The sequence below is a fragment of the Thamnophis elegans genome, chromosome 9 (assembly GCF_009769535.1).
Source record: "Thamnophis elegans isolate rThaEle1 chromosome 9, rThaEle1.pri, whole genome shotgun sequence".
Classification (NCBI taxonomy): Eukaryota; Metazoa; Chordata; class Lepidosauria; order Squamata; family Colubridae; genus Thamnophis; species Thamnophis elegans.
In genome coordinates this window covers 11929614-11942875 of record NC_045549.1, presented here as the reverse complement: position 1 = coordinate 11942875, position 13262 = coordinate 11929614, and the positions used below count along the sequence as shown (strand labels likewise).

The 13262-nt window shown below is 40.8% G+C and overlaps 1 protein-coding gene across 1 annotated transcript in view; it reads right to left on the bottom strand.

The window, feature by feature from the left end:
* Positions 1–489: 489 nt before the first annotated feature.
* Positions 490–13262, bottom strand: part of CDS1 (CDP-diacylglycerol synthase 1) — a 30551-nt gene continuing 17778 nt past the window's right edge. Inside the window, exons 9-13 of the mRNA XM_032224222.1 lie at positions 11913–11981; positions 9513–9665; positions 8048–8167; positions 7300–7403; positions 490–3887 (exon numbers count right to left, since the gene is read on the bottom strand). Of these exons, the coding sequence (XP_032080113.1) occupies positions 3767–3887; positions 7300–7403; positions 8048–8167; positions 9513–9665; positions 11913–11981 (567 nt within the window). The 3' untranslated portion in view covers positions 490–3766. The remainder of the gene's footprint in view (positions 3888–7299; positions 7404–8047; positions 8168–9512; positions 9666–11912; positions 11982–13262) is intronic.

Below are 13262 nucleotides of genomic sequence, written 5' to 3'. Positions count from 1 at the left end.
TGGATCGAGGCGTAGATGTGTTTTTTTCACTTTCACAATTTTTTTCCCCCTGCTACGCATTCCAATTAAGTTCTAGGATAAACAGGTCATGTTGCATTATGTCCCCTTCTTAGTAAGAGGTCTGTTAATTGAAAGGGGGGGGGGGAACCCACTCTAGAAAATCAGGCCTGCAGGATAGCCTGGTTTGGCCGAAAGTGGAATTGGATTGGTAGCTAGTGCTTCTGTAACTTTTAGGAGCATGTGGATGAATTAGACCATTACTTCAAAATACTGTTTATTTGGGAACATAAGTGACCACAATTGCTAACCAAGTTTATATTGTGTGTTCCTGGCCATTAAATATCAAATTGGATTCCAAAAAATCAATTTTCCATTGGCTTGTTAGTAAACTAATAGAAGCATCAGTTAGCTTCATAAGGACCTAAACCAGAACTTGGATTGCAATCTGTAAATACTTTTTACATACAAAGAAAACTCACAATGCTGGGCTGTTGTTTTTTTCAGCAGAGCTTTATTATCTCCAGCTCAGTTCTACAAAATAGTCAAAACACATCTCAATGTTCAAACATTTACAGTATGCACAATTTTGCTAAGCAAGTGGAGGTGTTTTACTGAAAAGTGCAAATTAAAAGGCAGACATTAGCGAAGAGTTTCCTTTGGATCACACTGTTAGAATAGGGGTTGTTGAAAACTTCTAACTGCGTACAACAGAAAGAAAAACCTAAAGCTGAGTTGTATCCTTAAAAGAGACATCCAGTACACATTCTAATTCAGCCAATACGATTGGGACATTTATTTTTCCAAGTGCTTTCACTAAACCTATAAAGCAAAACTCTCATTCTTTGTGAACGGCTTATTGGCACTGCTTATATATGTGTGTGTGAGCACATATATAATAAACACCTTTTGAAATCATTTTGCAGCAGTTTATTAGGTTATTCTTACATTGTCACCAAAAAGTGTTTTATTTAAAAGACATCCTAAACGTTTGTTGATGCTAGAGCGCAACTAACATCATCAAGAAGGCTTTTTCAATTGAAGGAATAGCAGCATTACATAGTGGTGTCTCTTATTAGTGCAAACAAAGCTGACTGCTTTAATTCATTTGCGTTCAGTTGCTTAAATACAAACAAATTTAAATTAAAAAATATATATTAAAAAATTACAAACATAACCCCCCAAATTGCAATGTTATATTAAAACTGAACTTTACATATTTTTATGATTCACCATCAAGATGGAATAAGTAGCATGTTTTCTAAAGAAAACTTTTTAAGTCTTATTTTTTTATAGACCTACAATGACTAGCGTGTTCAGTGCAAATATTCCTACTAAATCTTTAACCCAATGCCAGCATCTCTTGTTAGGTATGGTCTTTTTTGCCCTGCTTTTCCTTCTTAAACGGCCATGTCCGTTGGGCTCTATCCTACTTGTTGGTAGTATCACTTTAGAAATCCAATGTTTCACCTACACAGGAATCCCATTTAAAATCCTCCTTCCACCCCACACCTCGCTGAACATAAAAGGAAGGCATGGAATGCCAAGCCACAGGATTCATTCTGTACAATCCCTACCAAACAAGTATTTTATGCAACCGGAAGAAATGGCACCTAACCAGGCAGGTTTCAGAGATGAGTAGCTGGATAGCCTCATCCCAAAGGCGTTAAGTAGTCTCGGCAGATCTTGCGATCTACCTCTGGCACTGCCTGACCAAAAGCACGGCTATAAGGATGGCTCTTCTCTGATCTTATGGCCCTCACAATTGAAAAGAAAAAAGAATGGATGTAAGTGGCCTGAACAATGGACATATTCAGAGAACCCCAGTTCCTTACAGATTTCTCAGCATGGCAAAGGTGTCTTTGGGTGTTCAAGCAACGATTCTGAACCCAGCCTCAGGGCCGCTTTGTGCCAGCCTAAAGAATCACAGCTGCTGCAAGTACTAGGAGGGCCAAAGACAATGGCTGAAGGGGAAAACTTCAGTGAATCCTGTATTATAATCAGCTTTTGCTAAGAATGGAGCAATACAGGCAGGACAAACACTACTGCTGCTTCCCTGTTTCTAAAGAAATGTTGCAAGGAATCCCCAGGGTTTAAATAGTGGCAATGTTCCTCATTTGCAGCAGTTTCAGTTGATAACATTAGTCTGAATCTATTGGATGTCTGCCTTGTCCGGAGTAATCTTACTATTGCTGAAAATCAAACAGACAGGTTTCATTATTTTGGAAGTCAAAGAGGGACAGGCGATTCCACAAAACCCGCTTTAAAAAGGTAAACAAAGCAAGGCAAAAACAGGGGTTAAGCCAGCTGCCTTAAAAACCCTACAAAAATAAGAAGAATGCTCACTGCAAAGAAAATTAACATTCAAATTAAATTTGTAGGGAACAATCCTCTAGAAATTATCTTGCCCAATCCAATTAAGTAAACTGAGCTTTTGTGCTGCTCCCTTCATTTGCATAAGCAAAGGAAGTCTGCAAAGACTGCAGCTGTTGATTGCCTTACATCCTATTTAGTCAAGTCACATTCATACTCTAATTTTTGGCTTTCCACTTACTGTTATTTGAACTTAAAAATAAGGTGTGTGGATTATGACATGATAACAGAAATCATGCAGAAGAACTGAAGAGATGAAGGAACTCTTTAAAATGTGAGAGTTTATGCAAGGCTCAAGGAAAGTCTGAATAAAATGGAGCACATCTCAGACAGGGCAGGTGACGCGGGTTTGAAGACTCCAATGTGATTGGCCAAGACCTTCCAGGTTAAGATGATGGATACACAAATCCTCCCATAAAGGTAGAAAACCACACTGAATCGAGGCTCTGTACTTCCTGAAATTGCCAAGAGAGCACTTCTATTGCACTTACCATAAAATAGGGGTCTCCAACCCTGGCAGCTTTAAGCTTGGAGGACTTCAACTCCCAGTTTTCTGGGAGTTGAAGTCCTCCAGGCTTAAAGTTGCCAAGGCTGGAGACCCTTGCCATAAAAGACACAAAACAATTAACATATCTGAACATTTGCAGGCGCGTTTCTTAAGAGCCCGCTCAAAAGCTCTGAATGGAACTTGCTTGGGAAAATGCAGGCCACCCCTCATGTAACTAGATGACTATGATTCCGTTAAGGGGCATCCAATCACTTTCAGTCCCACAGAGAAGATAACCCTAAAAGCCTGCACCCTTCCACTAGACTCCTCTCCCCCCAATACATACCTATTGGGTTTTGTTTTGTTTTTTCATTACAAACACAGTCAACCTGAGAAACCTAAAAAAGATACAAATTTGCCCATTTCCCTGCTTTTTTTGGGGGGGTGGCAAAACAGCTTCTATTGCCATTTGGTTGTTACTTAAGTTATACTATCAAATAACTGAGATACCAACACTGTCTTACATAATGCCATTCACTGAACTGGTGTCATTAATATCACTGCACTAAATGAGGGGCTACCTTTTTTTATGAACTACACACCCTAATTGTTTCTTTAACTTTTATTTACTAAGAGTATGTGCATCATTGCTCAGAACAGAACAGTTAAGACCAAAGCAAGAAGTCTCATTCCATTAAGTCAAGGATATAAATTATTGCAAAAACATGCAGTTGTTAAAAAAAACTTAAAACCTTGATGGCATCCTGGGTGTTCACAGTATCCTCCGTAAACAGTCATATCTTTGGACACAGGCTGGCTTGATTCCCACACACCTCTCTCTTCAGAAGCAGAATTGCATTCCTGGCTAGGCTTCACTTTTGTAGTCCATCCTTCAGTCCTCCTAGCTTCTCAGGGATGTTGGAGGAATCCTTTCTCGATGAGATGTGATTTCAAAGTTTTATAAATATTTAATTGCTCCTCTGGCTGGAGGACCAAGAGTTGTTTCAGCAGTTTGCTGGGATTCGGGCCTCTGGTGATTTACATTTAAGAAGACAACATTTCAATCTGCAGTGCCACTTTTCTGTGTGTTTCATTTATATATCAATTATAAAAAAACAATATAGCAATAAAAAAGAAACCCCCATAAGTAAAGATAGCAAAAGAAGCAATGAAAATGCCCCTTCCTCAAAAGGATCCACCCCCCTAATTGCCAAAGGCCTGGTGAAGAATCTGGTCTTCAAAGCACTCCAAAATACCAACAGGATCTTGGGAACTTCATTCCAGAGGGCAAGCGCTGTGACACAGAAGCTGTGCTTCTGGAGTACCAATACATTATGGCCCTTTTTAATGCACAGCAACACTGCTGGATCAAAGCCACCAGGCAGATACTAGGAACCCTCCAGGAGCTGACCCTATGCCACATAGGACTTTACAGGTAGCAGCCAATATTCTCTCTAAGCTGCGTGGCCGCACGGCCGCACACATGGCAACAAAACACCGCGTGGCAGTTTCCAACTGCCGCACAGTGGTTTTTGTGAGACGCCTTCCACGATAATAGGAGAGGAGAGCCAGCCTGGAGACAGCAATCAGTTCTAGGTCCACAAGGCAGAAAGTAGCTGAGACAAGGGGTGTGGGGGTTGGGAGAAGGAATGGGACGGGCTCCCAGCAGTGGCTGCTCAGATTTGCCATTTGAGAGAGAGAGGGAGGGAGGGAGAGAGAGTGAGCATGTGTATCCCTCCTTCCTTCAGCCCAACACTCGCACTGGCATCCCGACCAGATGAGAGGGACTGCAGAGGGTCTCCTCAAGTCTAGGGCAGCGAGTCATTCGATGGGAAACTTGCCTCTTGGAAGGAATGACCCGGCTTGGCTCCTGCTTCATCTTTCCTGCCTCGTCTCTCCTGCTTCTTCACTTCTCCGTTTGGTTGTTGGGCGGCAGATCGAAAGCAGGAGCCAAACCGGGCCATTCCTTCCAAGAGGCAAGTTTCCCATCGAATGACTCGCTGCCCTAGACTCAAGGAGACCCTCTGCAGTCACTCACGTCTGGCCAGGATGCCAGAGAGTGTTGGGCTGAAGGAAGGATACACACGCGAGAGACAGGGGGGGGGAGAGGGAGGGAGGGAGAGAGACAGAGGGTGTGTGTTAGTTAGTGCCCTCTGTTCGAGAACACTGCCTGCATGGGTACATTCTGAAGCAATTGAACTTTTTGAGTCATCTTCAAGAACAGCCCCATGCAGAATATATTGCAAAATCAAACTGTGAGATGGCCTGGGCTTTTCATTCTGTAATTTTGGTTTCATGTTTTGTTCCTTAGCTGTGTGCTCTGGAAGAAAAATAAGCACTAAAAACACTTTTGTGAGGGAAAGAGGAAAAGAACCAAATTCCAACTGATCATCACTGCTGAAGAGGTGATCTCAGATATTCTGTCTCTTAGCACTTCATAGCCTAATGACCACAAAGGCAGCGGGGGAAACAATCCGTTAACCCTAAATCCTGTGTTTCATCTGTCACTCTAATCCTTCCTCCTCCTTGTTTATTTGACTGTTAATCTCCTTCCTGCCTGCCTGCCTTTGTTTTCTAGGCAAGCACCCATGAGGGCTCTCCTCTTGACTACTCCTGGTGGTGGGACAAGCAGCAGCAAAGCATTAGGCTTTTCGGACTACCTCATGGACTTCCTGTAAATAAGTCTTTCTGTTTAGATTACGAAACCTGGCTTCTGTAAGCCTTACTCAGGTCGGATCCTGTTCTCCAGGAACACAAAGTGCTTCCTCTAACAATAGCAAGCCTACTTTCCCATTATAAAAAGCTGCCAGGGAAATTCGCCATTAGATAACTAGAGAATTTGCCGTCTAAAGCATAAATAGCTGACTCTCTTGCATGACTGACCGAGCACTAATACAGATTCCGCATGAGAGGATGTAAGCAGTGCTGCCTGCTTTGCCGTCGGAGCTCTCAATCTCTCAATTCTGCCCTAATTCACCTCTGCTTTGCTTTCCCTATTTCAAATGCCATCGGAATAATGATGTCAGGCGACAAGGAAGATAACCAGGGGGACCCAGGACTTTTGAAAAATATTTTACATCATGTTCAAGACACATGAGAATCAGTGGTTCTTGTTTCCCTGAAAATAAGACCTCCCCGAATAATAAGCCCAATCGGGCTTTTGAGCAAACACGCTAAAATACTCCCCCCTGAAAATATTGCAACACAGCAGCAGCCATGAGGTGACCATGCCCGCCGCCTCCTGCACCTCAAAAATAATAAGACCTCCCCGAAAATAAGGCCAAGCACTTATTTCAGGGGTCAAAAGAAAATAAGACCCTGGCTTATTTTTGGGAAAACATGGTATATTATACCATGTCAATCCTTACTTATTTAGAGGTAATGCAAAATTCTATGACATGAAGAAATTGTTTGTACTGCTACCCATATCTATTCTTTCTATTTTTACCCTGCTGCTGAACTCAAAAACGATACATCTCCTCTGTGCCTTTCGTGGATATCATTTCATAGGCAAACACTACTGGGCCTTCTCTGTTTATAATTGCCGACACACTCAAGAAACTCATAGAAGTTTGACACAGCATCTTTTGCAAAAAGAATGCTGAGTTTTCCTTAGCAAAACTTGTGATCTATACAATTGTAAAACCTCTTCTTCTTCTTCTTCTTCCTGGCATATTCCCGCAGATGCAGGGTCAGTTTTTCGGATCATTGAATGCCACTTTGCGTCTCTGGGACGCAGGCCCATGGCTTGCATGTCTACAATTGCCAAACCTGGAGTTTAAATTAAATACTCTCTGTGCCGGCCATATTCCATTCCTCAAAAAAGACTGAATTTTGTGATGCATTTTTCTTTCAGCTCAATAAGTATTTAAAGTATTATTATTTTTAAGGACAGAGAGCGAGTAAGTTTTGAGGATGAGAAGAATTGAGAGGACCAATTATGTAAACAGTACTCCAAACATACTGGTAATAGTGCAGTGGGACAACAGGACATTATCAGGAGGCAGCTGATTCAGAGGATGGAAACGGCCATGTTTGGTCTCTGGAAGATAAATCACTTCCATTTCCAAGCACATTGCCAGTTTTTCCTGGAAAACCTGGCTGAAATTTACCAGCCTAATTTCAGGCTGTTTTTTTCAGGCTTCCTGGTGTTGTGGTTATAGATGAGAATTAAACAGTTGGCTTCCCAGAAGCTTCTCTCCATTTGATTGAGGTTCAGCATCCTCAGGAGACCTGGGAGAAGAAATGGGGTGCTGGGGAACCACGTGCAGCTTCCTAGTTGTAGTTTTACCTCACCTATTTTGGAGTCCAAAAGAATGGCTCAATTGACTTCTTGGCTCTCAACACCACTTTCATACAGCCCAGCATTGGGGATATGGCTGGTACAAAAGCATCTGTATGTCTTCCAACCAACTCTAAAATGACGCCTTACAAAAACGTACCTTATGAAACTGGTAATGTAGACATGTACAAAAGTAGCCATCAAGTACTGACAATCAAAACGATCCATTATTCCACCATGGCCAGGAATAGTATCAGCAAAATCCTGAAAGGGAAAAGGACGTCCTTATATTGTTTGACTACATGGCCCAGTATCCAGAGTTAGAACTATTTAGTAGGACTGTCAACCAATTGAATGTTGTGAAATTCTGATCTGGCAGATCCCAGTAGAACAGAAAATGCATAGAATTCCAGTGGGGAATTGGCAAATAAAAAAAGGGTGTGATGATGTCACTATGCAAACTACATAATTTGTATCAATGCTGTCATTTGCATAATGACATACAAATGACATTATTTTGGATTGACTCGTGCCATTTGCATAATGTTTATATGCAAATTACATTATTTTGTATCAATTTATGTCATTTGCATAATGAGGCCATCACACAAAAGGCATAAATTGATACAAGTGGCTTAATCTGCATAATGATCTCATTACCCAAATGACATAAATGGCTATGTTTGCATGCTTTTGTATTGAACAGACATTTGTGAATGCAAGACATCTCTTTCGCCTTCAATCATTAAACATTATGAGGTTTCATTGTTGCTATCTTTTAAACTATCGAGTTGAAAGTTAATTATCACTGCAGTAGTCCATTAATAATAGTTTATTATCTTTAGCAACTGGAGACACATTTTTTAAAATGTGTGCTTACAAAATGCCACCCCAGGTTATGTACTCACCTTGATTTTGAAAGCTCTTTTGAATCCACTAGCAAAAAAACCTCCAAATGGCCCAATTAAAGATGCAAATGTTGATAATGCAAAGCTGTGCATCTGGAATGGGTACAATGTCACAGTTTCCTGCAATAAGACAGCATTTATTTGACATTAACAGACAAAATCAGTCCTACATTTAGCATATTAACGGATTAAAAGCTTTCAAGCAAAATTAGCAGCTTAATTGTACAAAGAGGAAATAATCTTGGTAGCCATGGTAAAAGTTGGAGTAAAGGTTGGAGATTTATATCATCCAGAGAAGTTCATATGATTCTTTTCTTCTGTTATGAAAAGGGTAAAAATGATTCCTCTTCTGAGGCTAACTTAGGACGGAAGAACTATGATTTCACCCAAACCATGTTGCTGAATGATTAGTTTTTTCCTCATCAGCATCATCAAGTTCATATAAATATTATGTCATATTATAGCAGCTAGCAAAGTAACTGAAGCTCTGTCCAGCAGAAGAGGGATGTGCATAATCATGGTCTGGTACCAGAATTATATCTTTCTATTTAAATGAAAGGCACATAACTGGGCATTCTAGTTGCAAGGAAGTTCTCAAGGTGGTAGAAAATCCTTCCTGAACCCAGAGGACAATCCACAGAATAGGTTTGTTTCACGTCTTGCTATCCAAGTGCAAAACGGACCTTTCTTTCTGCCATAGTGGGTCAAATGAGGTTCTAACCTTCCGCCAAGGGTAGAGGAGTGTCATAAAAGGAAAGGAAAAAAAGTCAGGGTAAAGGTATCCCTTGTTCAGTCATGTCCAACTCCAGGGACCTGTGCTCATCTCAGTTTCAACGGAGCCAACATTGTCCAAAGACAGTTCTGTGGTCATGTGGCCAGAAGGACTCTCTGCCGAGACACACAGAACACTGTTACCTGCTAGACTGTTGTGGTCTAGAGGTGGAGCTCTCGCCTCACAATCAGGAGGTTGTGAGTTCAATCCTAGGCAGAGGCAGAGGTAGGGCCTCCTGCTTGGGCAGGGGGGGTGGACTAGATGACCTGCACAATGTCCCTTCCAACTCTGTTAATCTGTTAAATCTGTTTGAATGGTACCTGTTTATCTACTCGCATTTGCATGCTTTCGAACTGCTAAGTGGGCAGGAGTAATGCGTGCTCTCCCCGTTGCATAGCGCTCTGGTCTTGAACCCAGACTGACAGCTTTCCAGCTGACAAGCTCACTGTCTTTAACCTCTAAGCCATTGACTTTTCTCCATAAAAGAAAAACTTAACAGTGATTTTCTTTGTGATATATTCTTGTACTTGTGGGAAATAGGGTGAAAGGGTTGTTCCTAGCGTTGTTATTTTATTTGTTCTAACAAACTAACCGGAAGGAGAGCTGAGCATTTTAGATACTTTAGCCCTTTTTCTAGCCAATTTTCTGAATGCTTAAGATCTAGCTTTTCTTTAAGGATTTAATTATGCATACCTTTCTCAGAGCAACTTGAAGCAATGGTGGTAAGGAGTATTTCTTTAGCTGGAAAAGTTCTGATGGTTCACATTCTGTGACAAACCTGTTAGTTTCACTGTTATATTCCACAGGACATACAAAGTACTGGTATTGTGCCAGAAGATGAGCAACCTGAAAGGACAACAGATATCCTTAGATATTGCTGATTAAGGGCTTCCTGTAGAGTTGGGGTGCAATTATGAGCTTCTCCAGTCCTCCACTAAGCCTTTATATCCCCTGAAATTAGATAAATGGTGGCTGGAAAGAAAGCTTGGGAGGAAGGGACACAACCTGGCTAGGCAAGCTGGCTGGCTAAACTAGCTACCCTTGATATTTTTTCATTATTACCAAACTATTACTGAACTGTTATTACCAAACTATTACCAAAATTAAACAATGCTCACACATTTGCAATGCTAGTGTATAGACCAGCAATGTCGAACCTTTTTTGGCTCGTGTGCTAAAAACGGGGGGGGGGGGAGCGCAGGGGGGGTCGTGCGCGGTCATGCCACACCCATAATGCAATGCGCAACCCCCAGCATGCATGCACGCATGACAGGCACAAACAACCCCCCCCATTTTTTGCATGCTTTTTTCGCCCTCCCCAAGCTCCAGAGGCTTTATAGGAGCATGGGGGGGGGGGCAAAAACAGCCTCCCCTGCCCCCCCTGGAGGCTCTTCAGAGGCTTCAGGAGTTTTCCTGAAACCTCCGGAGCGCAAAAAACCAGCCTACTGGCAAACCGGAAGTTCGGGAACAGACTTCTGGTTTGCTCGTAGGGCCGGTTTAAGCCCTTCAGAGCCTTCAGGGGTGTTCTGGAAGCTTCCCTGAAGGCTCCAGAAGACAAAAAATGACCCTATAAGCAAACCAGAAGTCCATTCCTGAATTTCCAGTTTGCCCGTTGGTTTTTTGCGCTCCGGAAGCTTTAGGGAAGCTCCTGAAGCCTCCGGAGGGCCTTGGGGGAGGGGAGGCTGTTTTTGACCTCCCCAGGTCCTATAAAGCCTCTGGAGCCTGGGGAGGGCGAAAAATGGCTTCAAAAAAAGGCTAAAGTCAGCTGGCCAGCATGTACATGCACACTGGCCAGCTGACAGGCAATGCCTTGCGTGCCCTGACAAAAATGGCTCCAAGTGCCCCCTGTGGCACGTGTGCCATAGGTTCGCTATCCCGGGTATAGACTAAGGAGAGGCCTTGTCTCCTTCTAAGTCAAAACGTAATTATTAAAAGTAACTCTCCTTTTAGGATTCATATCAGGTTGAATGTCTATCTTGAAACCAAGGGAAATCACCCGCTTTCTCCCATTGTCCTTTGTACCAATTAGGACAACATAAATCTTATTCCATGAGTCACCCAGGAACAGCAAGAACACCTGATGGATTCAGTTTATTATTCAAAACCAGCTGTTCTTCTATATCCCTATTTATAGCTGCAGAACTCCATTTGGTAATATCAAGAACAATATTAAAGATCTGACTATGAATATCATCCATCTATAAATTGTACTGAATTATGTTACTACTGAAAAACACTATCATGGCAGATCAGGGTATAAGTAATAATAAGTAATAAACCATGCGCCTAAGATAAACTTTTGGATGATGCCAATCACTAAAAATAATTAGGGTCACTGGCAAAAAGTTAAAGTTGCTTCAGCAGTGATCTACTGGCTATGAAACTGCTTTGAATTACACAAGGTCTTTACATTTTAAAGAATATTTCAATGCCTTTTATTATATTGCAGCCTGCTTTTTTTTAAATGTCCCTGCAGTGTTGAGTTTTATCTTAATGAAACTTTTAATAGTTACATTAGATAGCACTTTATCATAGCAATAGCACTTAGGCTTATATACCGCTTCACAGAACTTTACAGCCCTCTCTAAGCGGTTTACAGAGTCATCTTATTGCCCCCAATAATCTGGATCCTCCTTTTACCCACCTGGGAATGATGGAAGGCTGAGTCAACCTTGAGCCTGGTGAGATTTGAACTGCCAAATTGCCAGCAGTCAGCAGAAACAGCCTGCAGTACTGCACTCTAACCACTGCACCACTGCAGCTCATAATACATCTTATTTATATTCACAATACTCATCTGAGAGCCATCTTCAAAAATATCTATAAATACATACTGCTCAGCTAGATGTGAGTTACTTCTCAGTTTCCACAATGATTTTTATTATGGTGATTACAGATGGTTGCTAATATACATAGCATATTAATAACCAACCATTGTAATATCTGCCACGCATAAACTTCAATCAGAGTAGAGCATTAAGTTTTAAATTAGTTTAATGCTACAGATTACCAGCAATTCTAGTCCTTTATGCCAATTTCAGTACCAGCATCAAATAATACAACATTAGTAAAGAAAACACTGCATCAACTTACAATAAATCCAAATATAACTGTGATAAAGAAGCCACCAATGAAGCCTTCCCAGGTTTTTTTGGGAGAGAGCTAATCAAAAAGAGAAAATTAAAAATTAAAAAGCAGCAAGTGGCACAAGACTCTTTCCTCTTCTGGGAAACATTGCTATGTTGACTCATTTACTTTTGTCTAAGTTCCTTCCAAACAACATGAAAATTCAGACAGAGTTACATCAAAAGGTCACTTATTCCATGAAAGGTGGAATAATCTGTCAAGTGCAGTAAATCAGGAGTCCAGGCAGTTTTTAAAAATATATAGATTCATTGTATTGTAAGCTCTCTATAAGAAATCTGAACTATTAAACGTCAAAGCAATTGGTGGTAGATAAAGAGTGAACGGAATTCAAGGTGGGCTGGACATAGAGACATGGACCTCTAGTGGGCATGAGGAGACTCGAGACTGATGACACATTTGATCCCCCCCTCATGCTTAGCCTGGTCATCTCCTATCTTATCTTTCTCACCTCAATTCTGTTTGTCCATTGGCCCCTAGTTTATCCATTTTTTAAATAACATTTATTGTTTGATGTCTTAATGTTTTCATATTTTATCTTCCTCTTTTTATGATGTTCTAACTTGCCCAGAGTCACTTGACAGTGAGATAGGTGGCACAGAAATTTAATTAATAAATAAAATAGTATATAATGTCTATAAAACAAATTGGAATTCTTAGGTTTTATATATCCACGTTTTTAAAAAAAACTTTAAGAAGATGGGTGAGATAAATATATCGTATTAGCAAATGTAGTTGCTAACATGATCTAACAGGTGCATATAACATGCTAAATAAGACTATACACAGTGGTGCTTAAAGTTTGCGAACACTTTTGAATGTTCAATATTTCTGCATAAATACAATCTGAAATCTGACCTCTTTTCCACACAAGTTCTAAAACAAGATGAGAATACAATTAAATGATTAAAAAACATTATACTGCATTTATTCATTTGAGAAAAATGATCCCAAGCTATGTAATAGTATGTGGCAAAAGTATTGAATTTCTAGAATTTTCAATTAATTTGAAGGGGAAATCAGTCAGGTGTTTCAATCAATGGGATAATAAGCAGGTGTGAATGTGGGTGGTCCTGCTTTATTTAAAGAACAGAATTATAAGTATTCTCTATCAATATAGGATTGTTACAACACAGGTATGTGGGAGTGTATTGTGGATTAAAAACAAAGAAGATTTCTGAGGATCTCTGAAAAACAGCTGGTGATGTTCACCAGCAAGAAAAGTTTACAAAACTCTATCCAAAGAGTTTGGATTCCACCTGTCTTCTGTCAGGCAGTATGTGGGCAATGGAGGCAACC